Source organism: Delphinapterus leucas, chromosome 17 (genome assembly GCF_059928025.1).
Source record: "Delphinapterus leucas isolate spDelLeu-1000000601 "Yukka" chromosome 17, BTC_Dleu_Yukka2, whole genome shotgun sequence".
NCBI lineage: Eukaryota > Metazoa > Chordata > Mammalia > Artiodactyla > Monodontidae > Delphinapterus > Delphinapterus leucas.
In genome coordinates this window covers 71,576,011-71,598,150 of record NC_143145.1, presented here as the reverse complement: position 1 = coordinate 71,598,150, position 22,140 = coordinate 71,576,011, and the positions used below count along the sequence as shown (strand labels likewise).

The 22,140-nt window shown below is 39.5% G+C and overlaps 1 protein-coding gene across 1 annotated transcript in view; it reads right to left on the bottom strand.

Annotated features, from left to right (window-relative positions):
- Positions 1-362: 362 nt before the first annotated feature.
- SLCO5A1 (solute carrier organic anion transporter family member 5A1) overlaps positions 363-22,140 on the bottom strand; it is a 124,543-nt gene continuing 102,765 nt past the window's right edge. The window contains 4 exon segments of the mRNA XM_089899050.1: positions 363-7,221; positions 10,546-10,610; positions 12,690-12,931; positions 15,267-15,426. Of these exon segments, the coding sequence (XP_089755176.1) occupies positions 6,764-7,221; positions 10,546-10,610; positions 12,690-12,931; positions 15,267-15,426 (925 nt within the window). The 3' untranslated portion in view covers positions 363-6,763.

Genomic DNA, 22,140 nt, shown 5'->3' with positions numbered 1-22,140 from the left:
TTTTGATATTCACTTCTTTGGAAATCATTCTTTTTTAGGCTTGAGACTTTCCCTTGGGTTACCAATTTTACCCTTAACTTATCACGATCAACAGTGTGGCAAAGAAGAATACCCATCAAATGCCCACCATCTGCTCCCCGACACTCCCAGGATCCCAGCAGTTAGGCAGGAACATGGCACTAGTTCAGACTAATGCAGTTTGACATGTGTCACTTCCGGGCTGAGAAAGAGAAAAGGACTTTTGCTTTTCCCTGGGCTCTTTGCCTCAGCAACCAAAACCAACCCTGAAAGTTCCAAATGGGGCAACTTCCAAGATGAGGAAGTCTCGTCAGTCTGGGTCCCTGAGGGACTCTGTGGAACAGACCCACACAGAAATGTTCCGTAAATGAGAAATAAACTTTTGTGCTATGAGGCCACTGAGATTTGGGGGTTGGCATGTTATTTAAGCATAACTTAGCCTATCCTGACTAACACAAACCATATTCAAGGCATATAGTTCTGTAACCCCAAATTCTGTTTGAATTTACATAGGTAAGTGGTGAAATATTATTCTCTTTGCTAACTCAATGGAAAATGTGCTACTGCAGACTTCTGAAACTATAGTCTTATCCCACGTGGGACACTTGGCTTCAAGGCAGTTATCAGTTACATAAGGAGAGCATGACTGCCATTTTCCAGAGTAAGTTGAGGCCCATTTAATCCCATTAAACCCCTGTGTCTTTATAGTGGGAGAAAACACTCACATCATTACTTCTTCATCTCTTCAAACAACAAAAATCCTAAGAGACAAACTAATTTCAATCCAACACACTTTATTCTTTTTTTTTTTTTTACTTTTTTTCTGAATTTTCAATGATCAAGTATTCAAGATGTTATAAACCAAGGTTTATTAGCACATTGACAATAGATTTCATTAAACACAGGAATTATACATCTTTCTCATTACCCTAAGAGGTCTCCAAATAAATATTCATTTTAAAAATCACAAAATCAAACTCCTTTACGCAACAACTCAAAACAGCCTTTCATCACAAGCACAGCCCTACACACAAAAACACACACGCTGAACACACACTCCACTAGGATCCTAATGCCAGTTTATTTGACACAGTATTACATTTCCTTTAACTAAAGAGTTAGAGGCTGACCTGCCTGTTTCATGTTTCTAAATTAATATTTGGGGTAGAGGTATGTATTTTAAGAAAAATGCCCACTATAATACCTTACCAATTATCCTTAGTTTTCATTTCTACATACAAACTTTAAACTTGTTTTGTTCACCCCTTTGGTTTAATATGTCCCTGCAATTACTTTAGTTTTCAATAATATCTTCTCCTTCAATTTTACTATGTAACAGTAGAATACCAGAAAAAGACAACACCTTCAAAACCTCAATATTAAAAACACCTTACATGGGCGTAAGGTTTTTTTGGAGAAGAAATAAGAAAAGATTATCTGAAATATATTTTCCCCTCTCTCTGAAATTCTTTGTAGCATGATTATTCTTGCTTAAATAAGTATCAAAAGCGCTGAGTTTTCCGTAGAAAAGTATTCACCCTTACACTCCATATTTGCAGTGTAAAGTTCATGGATTAACTGTAGTAACGAGTAATGAGCGCTTGTTTTCTGAGTAGTTCTTCAGATTTCCAAAAGCAAAGCACATGCTGCCCCTTATCAGTGAAATGCTGTGAATTCAGTGGTGCATTGTTGCGGTGAGCATGCATCATCAAATACTTCTAGCACCGAGGCATTTATTTTTTAATGTTGCAAAAGCAAATACCCAGGGAGGGTTTTCGTCATATCTGACCCTTCCTAGGGCTGAGTAAAAACGAAGTGCTTAAAATAACCTCTTCAAACATACACAGATCTGACTCCTATGTGGCAAGAAGTCTGGGACAGATCCCAGCAGCATCCTGGAAGGTAAGGAAAGGAGAGAAGACAGAAAAGATAAAGTGCGCGAGGCCACGAACTTCGCCTTACCAGCCATGGCACTCCCTTCCGTTCCATGAAAGAGGAAATGCCAATATGTGTGTGTAAAGGATATCTACCAGTCTGTATTAACAGAATTAGCAAAACTGCAGTCTAGGCAATTCTGGAATTATGCAGTATTTTGATATCTACCTGCTACCTAGACTACTCAGTATGCACCTATATATCAATAGTTACGTTCATATTTCTGTGCCACGTAGGATGTTTGAAGTGCACACGATGTCACAGAGTATAACTGGCTACCACTCCAGGCTTGGCCTCTCCTGCTGCTCCCGGGCACAACTAGAGAATCTCTGCAAATGCTTCAGGTCCATTCAAACTATGAAGCTTCTCTCCCCTTTGGTGCACTTGTAGTTGATACAAAACAGGCTCCAAAAAGAAACTCTCTGGCTCCAAGTCTACCAAACAATGCAAACTGGAAATGCAGACTAAGGGAGAAGTGTCTTGGTGGTTGGTAAAAAGGTAGGGCTGCCATTACCTTCTGCAGGTAAGCTGACATTTCTAGGCACAGGTTCCTGTTTTTTCCTGCAGCTACTAATGGTACCAATCAGGAACAATGGGATTGTGGTTTGGTTTATAACATACAACACTTATCTGTTCACTGAACATGCAACACTTTGTATGTGTCCATTTAAAACTTTTATTAAGAAACTTAAAAGCTATAGTCACTTAAAAAAACTAATATAAATGTTAACATTCTGAAAGGGGGGAGGGAAAGCATACACTTGAAATCCCCCAAACTCAGATTCAACAAATCGGAACCACCTTTCCTCATTAAGATTCATTTCAGAAACTCTACTAAGACTAAATGTTAACATTAAAATTGGATTTGTTCTATATTAAATAGGAACTCTAAATAAATACTTGAGGTATGTTAGGACAAACAATTGTGAATATAAGACTTCGGTAAATAAATGTAAATTTACCTTGAAAATCAAAACATTAAATTTTGATGTTTCCTACAGATTTTTTTTTCTGTTTTACACAAGGAAATAATAATTACTCTTCAGAAACAGTAACACATCAAAAAATGAAATGCTTCACCTCACTGTCTTATAGTCACATCTTACCTATGTTAACCAAAACTACTGTCCGGCATTATGTAGTGTAAGAAGTGCACAATAGAGAAACATGTGTCTGAACCCTGACTTGGCCACTATGTACAATCCTAAACAAATCACACTAACCCTCTGTGCCTCAGTTTTCATGATCTGTTTTCAAAAAAGAAAAACAATAAAAATAGTTATCTTGCAAAGTTATTAAGAGGATTTAAATGCATGATGTATGTTAAGTGCTCGACAAAAACACTCTGCCAAGAGTCAACATTCAACAAATGCTAATTTGCTTCCTCTCTGCTGCTCCTTTCTTTCCCCTACCCTAGTTCTGAATGACTTTTGACTGTTTTCAAGAGTTACATCCACCTACAAAGGATATGGATTTCAAGCTACAGAAGATAACCAGAATAATGTGTACTAACCGTCCACTCCACCCCCTGGGGTTTCTAAATTAATAGGCTAGACTCAGGATATTACATTTGCATATTAAAGTCAAATAATACATTCATCTATAGAGTTTTTAAAAGAAGAAGGTGACCTTTCCAAAAAATAAGTAATTAGGAGCCTAAGCTAACGGAGAGTGGCAATTAAACTTTTAACAGGAGTGGTGACTCTAAAGTAACACGACCAATTTATTATCAAGCATAAAAGGACCTCATATATATATACAATTAAATGGTGTCATCTATCAAGTTGTCACTTCAGTTGACTATGTAATAGTCCAATGATGCCACCAGAACCCAAAGCATTTTGGGGACAACTCTTATTTGGTACATATTCCAAAATGTCAGTCCCCCAAGATTTTTACCACTTATTCTACATTCACCAACAACACAGTAATGATATATCTGCTATTTATAAGTACCAGATACTTGAGGAAGTACAATATTAACATTGTGGTGCACAGTTCAGGCCAATTTCTTTGAATTATGGCCTAATCAACCCAAAGGATTTCATAGGTTGGCAGATGGTAATTGGTAGAATGGTGCCTGATAGGGAAATGGTGCTCAGTCAGTGATGGCTGAACTGGATGACTGTTCATGGTAGAGAAGGGGGAGAGGGTCTCTAATACTTGATGAGTCCATCGTTTCAGGTCGTACATTTCTAAGAGCAGCTCCTTTTCAAAATGTGCTACTAAGAAGAGAGAAATTCTAAGAGTGTTGGAACACACAATCTTAGCTACAAAAAAAAAAAAAAAAGTGCCAATCCCACTAAAATTCTCTCAGTGCAGTTTCTTAACCATCAGAGGAAAATTAAGAAAACACCTATTCCCAATCTACGTATCTTTAGCTCCAACACAAAAGGAAACTTTCTCTTCTAAAGGATTAAAGATCTCCCACAAAGGGTAAAGGGGATCACTAAGCCCCCAGAGTAGACAAGAAGATAATCAGCAAAATTCTCTGAAGACCTTCAAACTACACCGAGTTGACCAGTTTGACAGACACAGTGTAATTACAGGCAACGATGCTCCTCATGACTTAGCCGAACAAGTCTGCCCCAAGGGAAGTCCTTGTCACCTGGGACCACTGACTCCACCCCTTGTAGACATTATTTAGTCTAACAATGAGAACCCTCTCCATAAACTGCATGCAACCAAGAGAACCATTTGACCAATGACATTCCTAGGTAGAGAAGAAGACAACCTTGAACCCAGGAATATTCACACAACTCCACCTATGCAGCCATGGATGGAGGGCAAAAAGCCAGAACCATGGGTCAGTCTCATCCCTTCTGTGGAAGACTGTAAATCTGCCAAGGAAACCATTTCCCAAATTAGCCTTACAGAAGCATAGGCTCATTGGCAGACACCGTCCACAATCATATTGATATTTGTACGTTATAGTCCCTCCTAAGTCTGAGTTGTCATGATTCTTTTTCTGAGCAGCCAGATTCCATGAGTTAACTTGCCATCAGTTCACAGTGCCGTCAGGAGGCATCTACCTTAAGGACCATATAGAAAACAATCTGTGTGGCATCTAAATCAAAGTGATGTGCTGGGAGATACTGAAAAGGGTGATGGATGTTGAACACCAAGGGCATTTGGGAACAGAAAACTCCTCTCTCAGAGTCACTTCAAGAAGGTTACAATAGAAAGGAATTAAATGGAGGTATAAAATGATTCAGATAAGGTAGGATTCAGTACGACAGACCAGTTTATTTTACATAATTTTTAACCATTACTTGGGATCATAACCTAAATCCAGCTCACAGATCTCCCTCCTCCTGTGTTCAAGGTGATCTTCCTGATTAAATGACATCATTTCAGAGTGACTGCAGCAATTTTCTGCACATAAAAAAGAAAGCTACACATGGGCTAGTGCTTCCAGGTATATAAGTAAAATGGTCAGGTGAGACTCAATCTTACTTGTGTGGGATTTCTTTTTCCAACTATTTTGAGTGTCAAGGTTGCAATCCTCAACAACCCTTATGTGGGTCCTTAAAAGCTAAAAGAGGGCTTCCCTGGTGGCGCAGTGGTTGAGAATCCACCTGCCAAGGCAGGGGACACGGGTTCAAGCCCTGGTTTGGGAAGATCCCACATGCCGCGGAGCAACTAAGCCCGTGCGCCACAACTACTGAGCCCGCGCTCTAGAGCCTGCGAGCCACAACTACTGAGCCTGTGCGCTGCAACTACTGAAGCCTGCGCGTCTAGAGCCCATGCTCCACAACAAGACAAGCCACCGTAATGAGAAGCCTGCGCACCGCGACGAAGAGTAGCCCCCACTCGTTGCCAACTAGAGAGAGCCTGCACGCAGCAACGAAGACCCAATGCAGCCGAAAATAAATAAATGAATTTATACTAAAAAAAAAAAAAAAAAAAAAAAACTAAAAATTTCTGCAGCAATTTTCTTTGGATGAGAAAGCCATCAGTTTCTTTCCTTATTATGCATCTCAAATGACAGTTTCTAGCCATATTGTTTAGCACACGAGTGTTAAAACCCCTTATGAAAGAATCCTGAAGTTGCTATTCATGCTCTCAGGTTCATGATTCAGCAGCTTCTTTAACTCCTTTACGGTGGGGCAGATAGACTAAAAGAGAATGTGTCTTATGAAACGAAGTAGCTGTTCCCTTTTTCACGCTACGCTTAAGGTTCCTTTGAAGCATTTGAAAAGTTCTACCTGATATTTAGCTCTGCTATGGCTTACAATGCTATTAACAGTACTTTAGGGAAAGTTTAGCTTCCTAATTTCAGAACCGTATCTGCTTTAGTCTCTGACACCAAAAGTAACATGCTGCACTTACAGTTTCCCAATCAAATTGCATAGTTGAGGCAAATTCATTTGTGCTTTGTAGCAGGACTCACAGTAGGTGTTCATATCTAAACACTTTGCTTTGTCAATGCAAAATCATGGTCAAGCTCACCCTTGTTCAGAGTGCATGCTAATGATATGCACCGCCATCACACTTCCCATGATTTTGTTAATCATGCACCCAGCCTTATACCATATTGGAGCATTAGCGTCAAAATTAACAACTCAGAAATGGTAACAAATCTATCTAAACTCCTTCTTCTTGGAGAGAAGCGGGGAAAGGCTCAGTCTTGTTGAGGTATCCAGCCCTCAATCAACAGTGGCTGTGTATACTGAGTTTTGTTGGTTTGAGGATCGTGTCTGTAGAGGTTAAAAAAAGAAAGAAAGAAAAGAAGGCACGGGTGTTTCTCGAGTCACCATATTCAACTCAACCAACAAAAGTCTTCCATTTTCAAGCTTCAGAAGGGAGGCTACATGGCAGCAGGGCTTTCTTCCAGCCCCTGGTCTGGGGAGGAACTTATTGCTTCTAGGAAGGGCCCCGGATAGGTCTGTGCTGTGTACTGGATCCCTTTTTGCAGACCAGTCTCTTCGTGGAATTCTCCCTGGGTGCCGAAAGCTGGGCAGGATCTAGTCCGGACAGACTTATCGGCACTGTCGGTGTGGCCCACCGTCTCACTCACAGTGCTCAGAGGGAATTCCCTCCACCTCTGCCTCTGTAGCTCTTCCTCCTTGTATTTAATGGAGTACCAGGCCAAAAAAATAAAAATGAAGCCAACAAGTTTGAGGCCAGCTGCCAAACCAAAATAGACAAAACGAAATGATGTGACATTGTACTCCCAGCAAGAGCCCTGCACGCCACACTCCTGTTGCCACAGCATGCAGGTGGTGTCAATAACTGCTCCAAAGTAAATCGGAGTAGGAATGTATGCTAGAGTTGTTGGAGAAAAAGAAAAAGGGAACTAGTTAGCACATCTTGTAAGAGGAAACAGATCTGTAAATGAACAGGATGCTTGTTAGCTCTAAAAACCAGTTGAAGGGAGCGGTTTTCTCGTGTTACTTGATTTTTTGTAAATATGTACCACATCTTTTCATAATATTCTTATCATAGAAATGCTCACTAAATTGTAAATACTTTAAATCTTCTAGTTTGCAACTCAGTCAGGATGTGTTTTGGTTTTTAGGGATTTTATGATATTTATTTTATAATTTATTATTATTTATTATAGTTGACATATTATGATATAAAATGTCTAAAAAGCATTAACACATCTTTAGACATAAAAATTTCTATTGATAAAAATGCAATGAGGGAGGGGAGCTCCCTGGCGGTCCAGTGGTTAGCACTCGGTGCTTTCACTGCCGTAGCCCCAGGGTTCAATCCCTGGTGTGGGACCTAAGATCCTCTCTGCCCAGCTGAGAAAAAAAAGAAATGCAATTAGGGATTCCTTTTAAACTTAAAAAATCAGATTTTGTTATGAAATACACAGCTGGCCATATTAGAACCCTTTATGATCCACAAAAATTCAGTACACTTAGTTCTTGTGGGTTGGGTTCTAGCCTTGGATGCAGGAAGAGTATAAGGCAAGCACTGTGCCCTATAAGTCGGAAACCACATCAAATGGCTCTTGGAGAATGGAAATAAATAAGGCATAATATTCATCTTTACAGCTTATGCAGCACCTGTGATGAGTAGCAGCTTCATTGTTTGGGCTACGATGTAGACATTTCTTTACTCCCATAAGGAAAAATGTCTACCCAAGTAGACTTCCTTCATCACATGCCATTCCCAACTTGTTCACCTTGCAAATATCTACTCCCCCTTTAAATTCCTGACTCATTCAGATGCTACCATATTACCATTGCATTTTGTGTACACCTCCATTTTGTCCACTATCACCCAGTATTTAAACTATTTGTAAATCTGTCACCCATAAGCTCCTCGATGGCGGGGACCATGCCTTTTATTCTTCACATCCCAAGGACCTACCAGGACAGCCCATGGATCCTCAGTAAGAGTTTATAAAAGGAAGTGATGAATGGAAGGAAAGGAAGAAGAAAAGAGAGAAGGGAGGAAGGGAAGGAGGAGAGGAAGAAGGGAGAGAGGACAGGTGGGCTAATAGCCCAGGAGGCTGCGAGTGGTACATTTTTATCTTTTGGTTGCACCGCACGGCATGTGGGATCTTAATACCCTGACCAGGGATCGAACCCGAGCCCTCTGCATTGGCAGCACGGAGTCTTAACCACTGGACTGCCAGGGAAGTCCCCCAAGTGATACATTTTTAAATACGCTGTATTCATTTAAAAGGAGATATGGTCACTACAACTGAAATGTAACATTATTGGGCTGGGCAAAATAGATGAAGGGGATTAAGAGGTACAAAACTTAAATCATAAATAAGTCACAGGGATGTAATACACAGCATAAGGACTACGGTCAATAATATTATAATAATGTTGTATGGGGATAGATGGTTACTGGATTTATCATCGTGATCATGTTGTAATGTTTGCAAATGTCCAATTGTTATGTAGTACACTGGAAACTAACATAATATTGCACATCGACTATGTTTCACTTTTCAAAAATTTAACATCATTGAAATACCTGAAACTCTCTTTTTGCTTTGGCACTTGGGGAAATGGAAAGTGGCTGGTTGGCCTAACTATACTTTTTCATAATCAGTGGAACTTAAGGTAAGGTTGAATTAAATAATAAATGCCTGATATGTCTGTTCTCCCTCCACTAATTCCTTACGCTGTGGTGTGCATCTCTTGACTTATTCCGCATCCATATGAAATCACCCAAGCCCCTCGCATCAGAGACAGGCCAAGCAAAAAGGAGGAACTACTTTTTTCTTTTCTTATTCAACTACCCCTTTGCTAAACAAATTTCCTTCTTTGAAAATAACTTTTTTGTTTTCAATGAGAAGTATAAGGCAAACTTCTTAACTAAATCAAAGAATGTCAGTAGTTCCTTGAACCAGCGTTCTTTGGAAAACGGTGCTTTCAAAGTATTAATGTTACCAAAAAAATAAGCCGCCCAGGGAGTTCTCTGGCGGTCCAGTGGTTAGGACTTGGTGCTTTCACTGTCATGGCGGGGGTTCAATCCCTGGTCAGGGAACTAAGATACCAGAAGCCATGTGGCACGGCGCCCCCTCCGCAAAATAAGTAAAATTAAAATCTGATACTTAAAAAAAAAATAATAAGCCACCTAATTCAAAGCAACCAGAAGCCTTTGATGCCCACTGACAAGTCCTCACTCTAAGTCTGGGCCATCGAGCACAACATGAGACAAAATGAGAATTTCAGAGCGCATTCATGTTGTCAAGGGCCAGATGATTTTTAAGGGTTTAAAATGTTTCATCCTTCAAGATTGAAATAAGCAGCTTGAATCAAAGAAGTAATTTTTTGTGCTGTGGACAATGATACTGATTACTGGGGAAAATAACAGCTGAAGAAGATGACAGACTGCCACTTAAGACAGAAAAAATATGCCTGACGATGAGGAAGTCATATAAAAATACATTGAAATCCACCAAGGGAATGGGCCACTTCACACGCTGCTTCCCAGTCACTGTCGCAAGACATCACAAGTGATGTAGTGTTTGTAAAAACCAGAAGGCTATTCTTCATGTCCAAATAAACTCTGGGACTTACCCCACTGACATAGCACTAACGAGCTTCTTTTGTTAATAAGCAAAACCTAGTCCTTATATATCAGTTTGGAAAACTTTCTTTTTTTTTTTTTTTTTTTTTGTGTGTGTGTAGAATTTTTAATCTCTTTTCCTCAGGAAACTTGATCGGTATACTCTTTACCCGGCCCAATAAAATGACTGGAAAGAAGTAAGGAATTGAAGTTTTCACACACACACACAAAAAAAATGAGCACCAATTCCCATCACTTTCATGTTACAAAGGCACAAAAGGGACCAAAAAAACAGGATCATAAGCCCGTAACAATTTCTTGGTTCAAGATTTCTTACTCTACAAAACTCTGGGGAATTTAGCCCAAGTTTATGTTCACAGTGAAAGAGAAAATGATCTAAAGTCAGTTTTGTTTTCTTTCATCAGTGACAAAATTGGTCAGCTTTTAGTCCAAGTCAGGAAATGAGGAAGTTGTGCCTCGCCACTAACCTGTGAAATCCTAGCTACTATGAATGGTAACAAATGACTTGCCAGTTTTAAAGGACAGTGGAAATTTGCCATCTACAAAGAGGAACAGAGAGGCACTCTTGGAAATACAGGAACATACCAAGTGTTCGCAATAAAACAAACTGCATTCCCAGGGCAAAAGGTCTCTCTTCATCTTCTACGGACCTACGAAGAAGGTAAAGAAAGAAATGTTTTAGAATAACGGCCTGAGGAAAATGAATGTCAAATCAAGCTTGCTTAGCGGCAGAGCCAGGGACCAAACATGCTGGGCCAAAATACTGAATTCGCTAGAATTTACTAACAATAGCAGAACAAGACCGATTATGGCTAAATCACCAAATAAAGGTCTCCCCAGTGAGACTGCAAAGAAACTCCGATTAACTCTATTTTTTGTGTAAATAACGGTGGAAGGACAAAGGTTCAGAGCTGAAGGTATAGAAGGTGAAGGTACAGGAGCGGCTCTAACTGAGTTTGCTGAAGGTACAGAAGTGGCTCTGAGTTTGCAAAATCAATTCTGTTAAAAAAATTATATATATATATATATTTATATATATATATAGCATTTTATCTTAACTATTGCATTCTTTTTCTCTGTTTGCCTGCACTTTCCAGAATGGTAGGTGTGTACACTGAACATGACTCCTGTAATTTCTCAAGTATAGAGAAAACAGGTTTTTTTTAAAAAAATGGTCCCCAAATGTGTAGGAAACAAGTCAAAAGTTAGAAAAAGAATGAACCCTCCCCAGTCACCTCACATTCTCTTCTTTTCCTAAAACTTATGCTCCAAGTAATTCCCACATGGCAGGAAGACTGGAGTCTATTGATTTTGTAATTAGTAAAGATTAAAGGGATCCTTTTCTCAAGTTTTGGGTTAGAAGCCAACTGGTGATCTGCCATGTTTGAACATTATAAAATGGGCAGCCCTTATCTGGGTTATTTAACATCTCTTGTAGAATTAAAGTTCAAAGTGTTACATTATTAATGATTCACATTTTTTCATGACGAAGTACTTTATCCTTTCTATCCCATACACATAGGGTTCTTAGTATATAATGTAAAATTCCCAAGGACCAGCATGTTTGTCATCTTTTCCCCTAATTTCTTTATTTTCTCATAGCAATTTCCCCAGTCTGGAACACATTTTTGATACTCCGTAAGTATCTGCTGATGGAGGAACTGAGCGAGTCGACCATTGGGACCAATGGGACTTTCGTGTGCTGTTATCTATCAAGGAATGCATCGGCTGAACGTCGTCTAACTCAGCATCCCATAGAAGGGAAGTCAGAACATGCAGAAAAAGCATGGGAGCAGCCCAACTGCCCTGCTAAGAATGACGTCTCAGCAGATGCATCCCACCAGGTGCCCAGCATTGTGGGGTACTGAGGAACCAGGGAGGACATAAAAGGGAGAATAGAGACTGACACCCCTCACTCCCTCATCACCCTGCATCCCAGCCCCCCTAAGGCTGCTGTGGGCGTGCTTTTGTTTCTTCACCACGCTGCCCCCCTTCCTTCCTTGGTCCACTGCAGTCTTTACTGCGAATACCAAAACTCTGATCCGAATGTGCTGGTATCAGCATTTTAAATAGGGCTTCCATTCGGGTAACTTTCACATTCTCTCTTAGAAGCCAGACAACACGAACAGGATATGTAACACAGCAAAGAAAGCACAGCATGAACAACCTAATAAATACGTTTCCGGGTCTGCCCTTTCCTTGATTCAATGTCAAAATTTTATGACAGTGAAATTTATTAAAGCAGCATTTGGAACTGCAAGACCAGCAGCAATGGCACGGATCCTGGAGTATTAACCATCTACAAGGTTGGAGATAATATTCTTCGCTATGTGCACAATTTAGCAACTTCCCCAAATGACTTGCCGCCTCCTCTAGGGCCAGGTTTCTTGTAGCTACAACGGTCACGGCTTTCAGTTCCTGAACTTGAACCTTTTAGGGTAGAGACTTCAGGGACCAAAGGCACCCAAAATAAGTTTCCCTGACCTATAGGGAGAGAACGCATCTGAATAAAGAAAGTTCGGAAGTATGAAATGTTACCGTCTTCCTTTCCTTTCCTGACATGGGAAAACTCCCTTCTCTTAAGTTCACCAGGTAAATGTCTGAGCACTTTCCTGCACAATCTCACGTTGCTTTCCTCCTTGCTTTACCACATCAGCCCCCAGTCTGGACCAGGAATTCTGGCAACTCTGAGTGTATAACCCACCCTAGACGTTGAATGCTGTCCTCACCTGAGAGTTACTATGATGGCTGATGGCTGGGCACATGCTGTGATGAAGGTCACTATGAACAGAAAAACTAAGAACGGGATGAGGGTGTTACAGCTCCGTTTACACTTCCCAGACACAGCATAGCCGTTCTCATTGAGATACGTTTTGACAATAACCACGCGGACCTGGCTGCGCTGCCCCACTGTGGGAGGCGTGATCACTTGGCGGCTTTGGACACAGGTGCACTCTGTGTAATTCCGTATCTAAGTGATAACAAAGATCAGTTGGATGCTAAGCAAAATTCAGCACAGGAATAGTCAGACAAAGTTAAAATGCTCTAAAATCACTCTAGTATTTAAAAATATGCAGAATATTTCATTGAAAATATCTTCTGGGAGTTCCCTGGTGGCCTAGTGGTTAGGATTCCAGGCTTTCACTGCCATGGCCCGGGTTCAATCCCTGGTTGGGGAGCTGAGATCCCACAAGCCTCACAGAGCGGCCAAAAAGAAAAAGAAAGAAAAGAAAATATCTTCCTCGTTTTAACAGTTAGGATCCAAAGAGTGCATCTAACAACGTCACAATCTGCTGGTCAAGATTGTTTAAACCTAAAGTTTGATAAGAAGCTTTCAGCATTCAATTCTATACCATTCACATCCCATATGCTCATTCGGGGTCATAATCGTATGCTGTTTCCATGGCTGCTTAATTCTTGGGCTCTCCAATTAAAGAAGCCCTTCAAAAACAGCAACTAAGCCTTATTTTTATTTGTGCTCACCAGAGTGCCTAGCATAACCCTGAACACAGTGTAGGACCTAAAGTAAACATCTGTTAAATAAATACAGAGAATTCATAACGCAACCGTGATGACTTCAGCGTCTATAATAGTGAACATATCATTGGCTGTTTCATTTGAAACCAGCTAATGCAAGGGACTAAAAACGTGTTTCAAACAAAACAGCCAATTAACCTTTCCTGCCTATTATGCTGCTTTTACTGAATGGACACCAGATGAATTCACTGTCATTGTGACCTGTTGACCCCCTAGAGAAGCAGGAGGAACAAATGGGCCACTGTTTGACTGCCTGTGCTCCAAGGACTGTGGGCCTCTTTGTAAGAATGATGGCTGACCCGGGGATATGATCCCCAAGGAGCCCATGTTTTCCCCACTCCCCTGAAGAGAGTTTTGAAGCCTCAGGTTATTGTTTATCTTGGCAAATGACCAGAGTAAGGTCCAGAAAGCCTGATGTTATCTCCTTCCACCCCCTTCTTTTCGCACTCCCAGGAAAGATAGTCCAGAAATGGAACTAGATTCCATAAAATAGGACACGTGGTCATCTGTGTGCATGACCTCCTTAGGCATACTTACGTCCACATTTATTGCCACGGGTAAGGTTGGTCAAAGTTGCTATCGAGTTTTAATTATGCAATGCTCTTGGTTTTCTTTATGAATTGAGTTTTTAGTGTGTTGTTTGGTTAACCCTACAATGTGTAGCAAGACATCTTTGCATATTTCTGATTTATCCTTTCCAATAACTAGACTAGAAGACAAGTTGTATACATGGCTGCTTAAATAGGAATAATCCATGCCTCTGTTGTTAGAAAAGTATGTATCAATTTTTCAAATTGTGATAAGACCGAGACACTTCACGCTTATGTGCTACTTATACGCTTGTGTTGTCAATTTTCAGCATGATATCAAGTGAGTGTAATAAAGTTATTTTTAAAGTTAAAACAAAATAAGCACGCTGTACCAGAGGACTCAGTCACTCCCAGGGAAGAACTTAGCCACTGAGAATAGATCTCATTGTCCCTTTCAATTCAGTCACACCCTGGAGCTCACCAATTACATAACGGGGGGCCAGCAAAAGGAATCTCAATTTATCACTATAGTTTACAAGTCAGAAATCAAATATGACATCCCCAAAAGAGGCAGTCAACAGTATAGTCCCATATCGCCTGCACAGAACAAGTAAATGCACTTTAACCTTTTAATGAAAGCAGCCTCCTACAATCTGTTCTTACGTAAAGAATGAAACAAGGCTCAATAAAGAACTGAGTAGAATATGAAAACCTTCTCCCACAGTATTACAGACTATTTATAATTCACGGGGAAGGGAATTCTCAAAATAGCCTATTCTTGAACTGACAGAAATATCTTTACTCTGAACGTTTAAAAAAAAAGTCTGAACTGATAGTCTATGAAAAATGGCCATTGCCCATCTACAGGCTCTGATCAGGGGAGGTGCTCTCCTATTCTCTTCTATCAGCACCAAATGTGGTCGTCTTGACCTTCAAGTCCATCACAAGGGCCCTGTCAGGGTAACAAAGGAGAAAGCTAGCATTCAACCTTATAAAATTTCACTGGGTTGGCACAGAATGTAAGCAGGGGCGTGCTGATGTGGAATCAGATCACTATACACAAATGCTCCAATCATCCCTGGAAAAAAAATGATATAGTATTGCATAATTTTCTTTCCTCTGGGTGTTTGACAGAAGGTATTTTGTAGATTATTTGAAGTTTCTTGAAAAGGGAGACTGAAGCCTTGTGTTTGCATATGAAATCTAACAACAGTACAGGAACTTGTGAAATATACTCACCCCAGTGCTCATGTTACCACCATTAACACAGCCAGCCAGACAAGGGTTAAAGTATGTAATTCCATCCGATCCACAGACTGGCTCATACTCATGTATTTTACAACCACAATTCACATTGCAGCTTCCTGTCAGATTCCTATGTGGCATGGTCAGAGAAGGTCTAAGAGAAAAAAGTAGATCGTGAGAAAAATTTGCTAAAATAAAACTCACAGGACAGTTCTTCATGTTCAGTCGCGTGTCCGTTTTAGAGAAGATATTCCCATGAAATCAAAGCCATGGTACCTTGACGTAGCACCCTAGATAATTATTTTTATGACTTTAAAACAAAACATGAAGAAAAATGTTTCAATTTTCTGGTCCTACAGATTCAGTACGACGTTCGTATCAAATTATTTATCATACCTCGATCCTATCCTCCATCTTGGTGATACGGATCTGAGCTCAGAAGTTCTAACCTTCATATAACTAAACTACTCACTTACTATAGACACTTGGCTCTATGTCTTAACAAATTGGACCCTCGATTTCTTTAACTGTAAAATGGAAGAAATACTCTTCTGTGCCAAACTAATAATATCATGATGAGGACATTAACATGGAATCCATCAATCAGAGTTATCAACATAAGGTACTTTGACCAAAACCTTTAATTTTTCTGGAATAAATTATCAAAGAAAGACATGGGACTCTAGAAAATCAAAAGGAGGTGATTTTTCAAAGACCGTCAGGAATCACATCACTGGTTTGATTCAGATGACCAGAGAAGAACCATTAAACTCTCCTTCCCTCAAGAATGCCCAGATGTGGATTTACAGGCAAACGTGATGGGTTCCGTTTTTTCATGAGATCATGATGTCTGATTCAAAGAAGTGATACAATATTTTAAACTCTAATAAAATCAGTTCAGGCAAGAAATATAAAAGGGGGAAAAGGGACTTCCCTGGCAGTCCAGTGGTTAGGACTCTGCACTTCTAATGCAGGGGGTGCGGGTTTGATCCCTGGTTGGGGAACTAAGATCCCACATGCCTCGTGGCCAAAAGACCAAAACATAAAACAGAAGCAGTATTGTACCAAATTCAATAGAGACTTTAAAAATGGTCCACATCCAAAAAATCTGAAAAAGGGGAGGAGGGCAGGCAAGTAAGGATATAGGGCCTGAGAGAGAGATGTAAGGAAATGGCTATGGAAAGACAGAGGCAGGCAGGTACCTGGAGGGAATCATGGAAGGATGAAAGGGGCTCTGAATGCTCACATCCAATGACCTCCTTCCTTTGCTTTCATGACCATCATTTTTAGGTGTCACTGATGACGTACCCTTCCTAAAGCCTCATGAACTGGCAATAGCAGATCCTTCATTCACCTGCCCAACTACCATCCTCCCTCCGTTCAGCCGATAGTTTGGAATGTCTGTTATGTTCCAGGACTTACCTTTAATGACTATGTTGAGTAACCACTCACCCAGTAGCCTAGTCCATCCCAACAATATGTATTAAATCCATAAACATAAAGTGTTGTTTGTTCAAAGGCTTTTCTCCTGTGTCCTCTGTCACACGTTGATAACTGAGTCATCGAATTTTAATGGAAGGAACAAGTTCACAGCAATATTTAAACCATACCAAGAGAGACTTCCAAAGAGGCAGAAGGAAAATAAACTCTATTCTTCATTCATATCCCTCCACAGAAGAAATTGTCACAAGAATCTCATAATTATTATATTCACCAACTCTTAGAATCATACCATTTGATAGTTAGAGAAAGCCTGCGCACAGCAACGAAGACCCAATGCAGCCAAATAAATAAATAAATTGAATATACCTTTAAAATGTGATTCGGGACCAGTAGTTCTCACAGGGGCAGCAATTTCGGCAATGTCAGGAGACATTTGTTTGTCACAACTAAAGGGATGCTACTGGCATCTAGTGGGTAGAGGCCAGGGCTGCTTCTAAAAGTTCAACAATATACAGAACAGCCCCTCCCCAGGATAAGGAATTAACTGACCCAAATCTCGATATACTGAGTCTGAGAAACCCTGTTCTAGACCTATTTCCACATTCCAAGGATGATGAAATGGACGTCTAAGGAAGCCAAATGATTCATTATGAGGCCGATTGGTGCTATTTTTACAAAACATTTATTTATTAATTTTTTTTTTTTTTTTTTGGCTGCGTTGGGTCTTAGTTGCAGCCTGAGGGCTCTTTAGTTGTGGCGCACGGGCTTAGTGGCCCCGCGGCAAGTGGGATCTTTTTTCCCCAACCAAGGATCGAACCCGCAACCCCTGCATTGGAAGGCAGATTCTCAACCACTGGACCACCAGGGAAGTCCCGATTAGTGCTATTTTAATTGATATCACATGAAGCGTATTCTATGTGAATTACTATTATCTTCACTAGTTCTGAAAGAACCAAACTGCAAGCCATGACCAAATAAAAGGGACTTATATGCCTGCATGCTTAGTCACTAAAAATGACACGCTTCAAATCCATACAATAGGGTTTTTACTATGCATATTTAAAAGTTACACGGAATTTCCTATTAACAGCATGCTTCGTATTCATTTATGATGGCCACATATTTCAATACCTCTCCTTTATGGGTATGTCCACTCAAGAGAAAGGAATCTAAAGAGAATGTCAACAGATGCTCAGAACACACATCAATGACAGGAAGGCAAAAGTTTTCCTGAGTTCTGGAAACAAAGGTACAGTCCCAGGTCACCCTTGGGTATGCTCGCTTTTCTCATGAGATCATGGTGTCTGATACAAAGAAATGATACCATATGGAAAGCTCTAAGAAAATCAAAACAAGCAACAAATATAAATAGCAGTGAAAAGAAAGAGGCATTCATGGAAAATGTCATTCGGGAAAAAGGCCACAGTGGCACAAAAAAAAAGAAAGATGCTGACACAGTTCATCCTTTACATTGCGCTGATTTAAAAAAAATTATTTTTAAGAATAATAACGTCTTGTTTGACTATCACTCACACTCCAGAAGACAGACTGGATTAGAATAATAGTGCAAGTGTTTAAATCTGAGTCACTCCAAGCAACCTCTCATTAGCCTGAGCTAAGACCATCATGGGAGTACAAAATTTACAAGGACTGTAATACACCACACTCATCCTTGTGCAAAGGGACAGTACATCACCTTTCTAATAAATGAAAACATTACTGACAAGTCAGCCTTGCAAACAAGAGGCTCGTGTTAACTCAATGTCCATGTAAGTGTTCTTTCCATGACAGGAACAATGACTCACTAACAAATGCCTTATAACTACATGGTCCAAGCTGTAAACCTAGGTCACACATGACATGTTACTATAAATATCATGGAATTATAGAATTAGAGAGACGGGAGGAGACTCTGAGGTTAACTAATACAGCTTACTGATTTTCAAGCCTAGGAAACTATGAAAGGTGTAATGACATGCCCCACAATCATTGAGGCTTTAAGGAAACCAGCCATGGGGAGACCAAAATGAACAGAAAAGGGAAGAAGAGCGAGCTTGCTGCCTAATTTTCATTAAATCAATTGCTTAAGGATCAATATTTATTTAAAGTAACATACAACAATAAAACAGATTGAGGTTTAACATGAGGAAAAATCTCTACCATGGAGCCATTACAGCTGGGTATGTAAGGATACAGCTGCTCTCAAATCACACACATATTCTCGCACACACACACACACACACACACATACACACGTAATTGTGTCACATCACCCCACCCCAAAACCTAAAGAACGCTTGGACTTCCCCACCTGACACACTTCTACTGGTTTCCACAAATCAAAGAGGAGCCCCTTAACCTTCTTTCTGCCTCCTGTTAATTTTCTCCTTACTAAGAGATATGACAAATAGGGATCCATACGTCTTATATTCAAGCCACACGGATTAAAAGAATATGACCCACGCAACAAAAACCTTTCAGGCAAAATATACTAATCAACTAAAAAAAAATGGTATCTTTCTCATAATTTCTTAAATTTTTATCAATCTATCTCAGTCTTTAAGGAGACTTCAATTAGAATCTTTCTTTTTAATTCCACTTAAATTCTTGGCTTTATATTAAAGCCCTTCCTTGGCCAGATATAGCTGTGCAACTTCAGGTTTATAAATAATACTACTATCACCATCATCATCATTATCATTTAGGACTAACATTTACATAATCCTAATTTTACTCCGGGACTTGTGCACTGAGATCTCTATAGAAGTTACCTCATGTATTCCTCATGAGAATTAAAATTATTATGACTGTGTCTCCAACTTTCAGATAATGAAACTGAATATCTGAGAGGATAAGATATGTACTGTTAAAGTTCACAGAACTAGTAAGAATCAGGGAGGGATTTAAACCCAGTTTTCTCTGTCTCCACAGTGTGTCCCCTTAAACCCCTACGGCAACAGACCCACTTTGTGTAATTGGCCATGGTTTCCCTTGAGTCTTCTGTGTGCTCTCGCTCCTCCTTTTTCTTCCTCTAATGCAGCTTTCCTGGCACTCAGCTCTCACTGTGCTGAGCATTAGAGTAAGAGAGAGCGGGTTCAGGGAATTCCCTGGTGGTCCAGTGGTTAGGACTCTGTGCTTTCACGGCTGAGGGCCCAGGTTCAATCCCTGGTCGGGGAACTAAGATTCTGCAAGCTGCTCAGCATGGCCACAAATAAAAAAATAAAATAATAAATAAAAAGAGTGGGTTCAATTCCATATCTACAATTCACCAGTGCCATGAACAAATCTAGAGAGACTTCACTTGTGTTGTAAAACAGAGACCAGAATATCTATATCGCAGGGTTGATGGGAGGATTAGATAAGTAAATGGATAGCCAGCGCCCAGCAAGTTCCTAGCACATAACAGGCATGAAGATACTGAAATAAAAGTAACACAGTCACAAACACAAAGAGCACAAAAGGCCTTCATGATGATTTTCTTTTCAAAAAGGAAGGTGTCATTTTCTTATTTACTCATATAGAGAACAGTCAGAAAACTAGATGAGGGTCCAGTTGCAGGCCTACCATTTAGAAGCTGTATGACCTTAACAGTCTAATAGTTAATGGCTGTCAACGCCCCTCCTGCCTACATGAGCGGAGATAAGCATGATCAACACAGGGGAGTATGTAATAACTCATGGGATAGCTTAAGGTTCCCCAGGACTATAGTCATGAAAGTTACGGTTACGGCATCCAATCATTCTTTTTATTGTTAAAGCTTCCTTTAGCTTTGTAGTCAACAAATTCAAACCAGATATAACTTGAAATTTACATATAATAACCTACAACTTATACAAACTGTCTCTTTAAAGCCAGAATCATTTTTAATAAAATGATGTGTCCCTTGAACAACGTCTTGAAATGCCTTTATTTATTTTTAAAGTAATACATATTCATTGTAGAAAATTTGGAAAATACAAAAGGACTAAAAAGTCAAATTAAACTCACACAGTAATGCTACAATCCAGGAATATCCACCATTATGCTTTTAGTATATTTACTTCCCTTTGCTCTTTTTTCAATATGCATATAAATTAACGTTAATAACATATTGTTATCAAGATTTCACAGAGTGTTCTAAATTCTATTTTTCCTGCTAACATTATATGATGAACATTTTCTATTGACTATGTTAATATGAATGGCAAATTTGGCCCCGAGTTTAATAATATAGGTTCAAGGCTTACTGTGTTTAAACAGATATGATATAGTTTTACAGAGTTCCTGTAATTTGTTTAGATCTCAGTTACAAAACTTAAAACTCACTGGAAAGAAAATTTGCTTATATTTTATATCTCCTCGATACTCCTAAAAAGGAAGTAAAGCAAATTTTGTTTGTTTCTCCCCAATAGAGCCAAAAATAGATCAAATCATATACTTACAGCTAGAAATGAACTGTAAGCCTATTAATAAAAGTAGCCAAGATAATCCAGAAACACACATATCTAAGATCCTTTAAGTAAACTATTTTTTCTCTACTTTTCAGGAATTGCCTTTAAAATTAGTAATACCTATAATAAATAAAAGATCTTGAATGTCACCAAAGAAATTAAATAGGAAAAAAAAAACGTTCAGAAGGGTAAGTTGTCTGTGAAACACAGAAGACAGGAACGGTTTAATTAGAGAAATTAGGAATGATCTGGCTAGAAATGCTAGTCACTCAAGGGCTGGTAGTAGAATGCTATCTAAATACTGGCAGAATGGCAAGTTCAGGAGTGGTGACAAAGATGATGAAATGTACCTTTGGTGAGTTGCAGCCAAGGTCTGAATTAACAGACAATATTTACGTCTTAGTGCCTTGGGACAATAAAACTATATTGAGAGAAGTAACTTGAGAAGAATACCCCAACCCCTGAGATTTTGGACGGGTGGACTGGTGGATCACACTCATTGCCGAAAATGCTCTCAGAAAACTGAGCAAATGCATCTTCGTCATGTCATAGCTCAGGAAATCATCCCTGGAAAAGTTCTGACCCAGTAACTCAAGTCTCCAAATCAGAAGATGATATAATAGATTTTAGTTTAAGTTCAAAGAGATGACACTTGATGAATGAAAGATAATAAAGCTAGAATTATTAAATGATTTATCAAGACAGTACTGTTGAAAACTTCTGTACATGGACATCAGATTTAACCCCATTTGAAAAACTTATTTGAAGGTAAAGAGCAAACAACTCACATTATACAATGTGTTTATATAAAGTATTGCTTAAGCTACAGTTTTCACTGGCTCCTTTGTCGACAAAATGATTAGGAAACACCTGTGTGAAATACGGTTCGGCAGACACAGAGGGGAAGCAAAACACAGTTCTTAATTAAAACTGCAGGGAAATTGTGGGCGCTAGGAGAATCAAGTTCTGGATTTTTTTCCTTTAATTTTGTCATA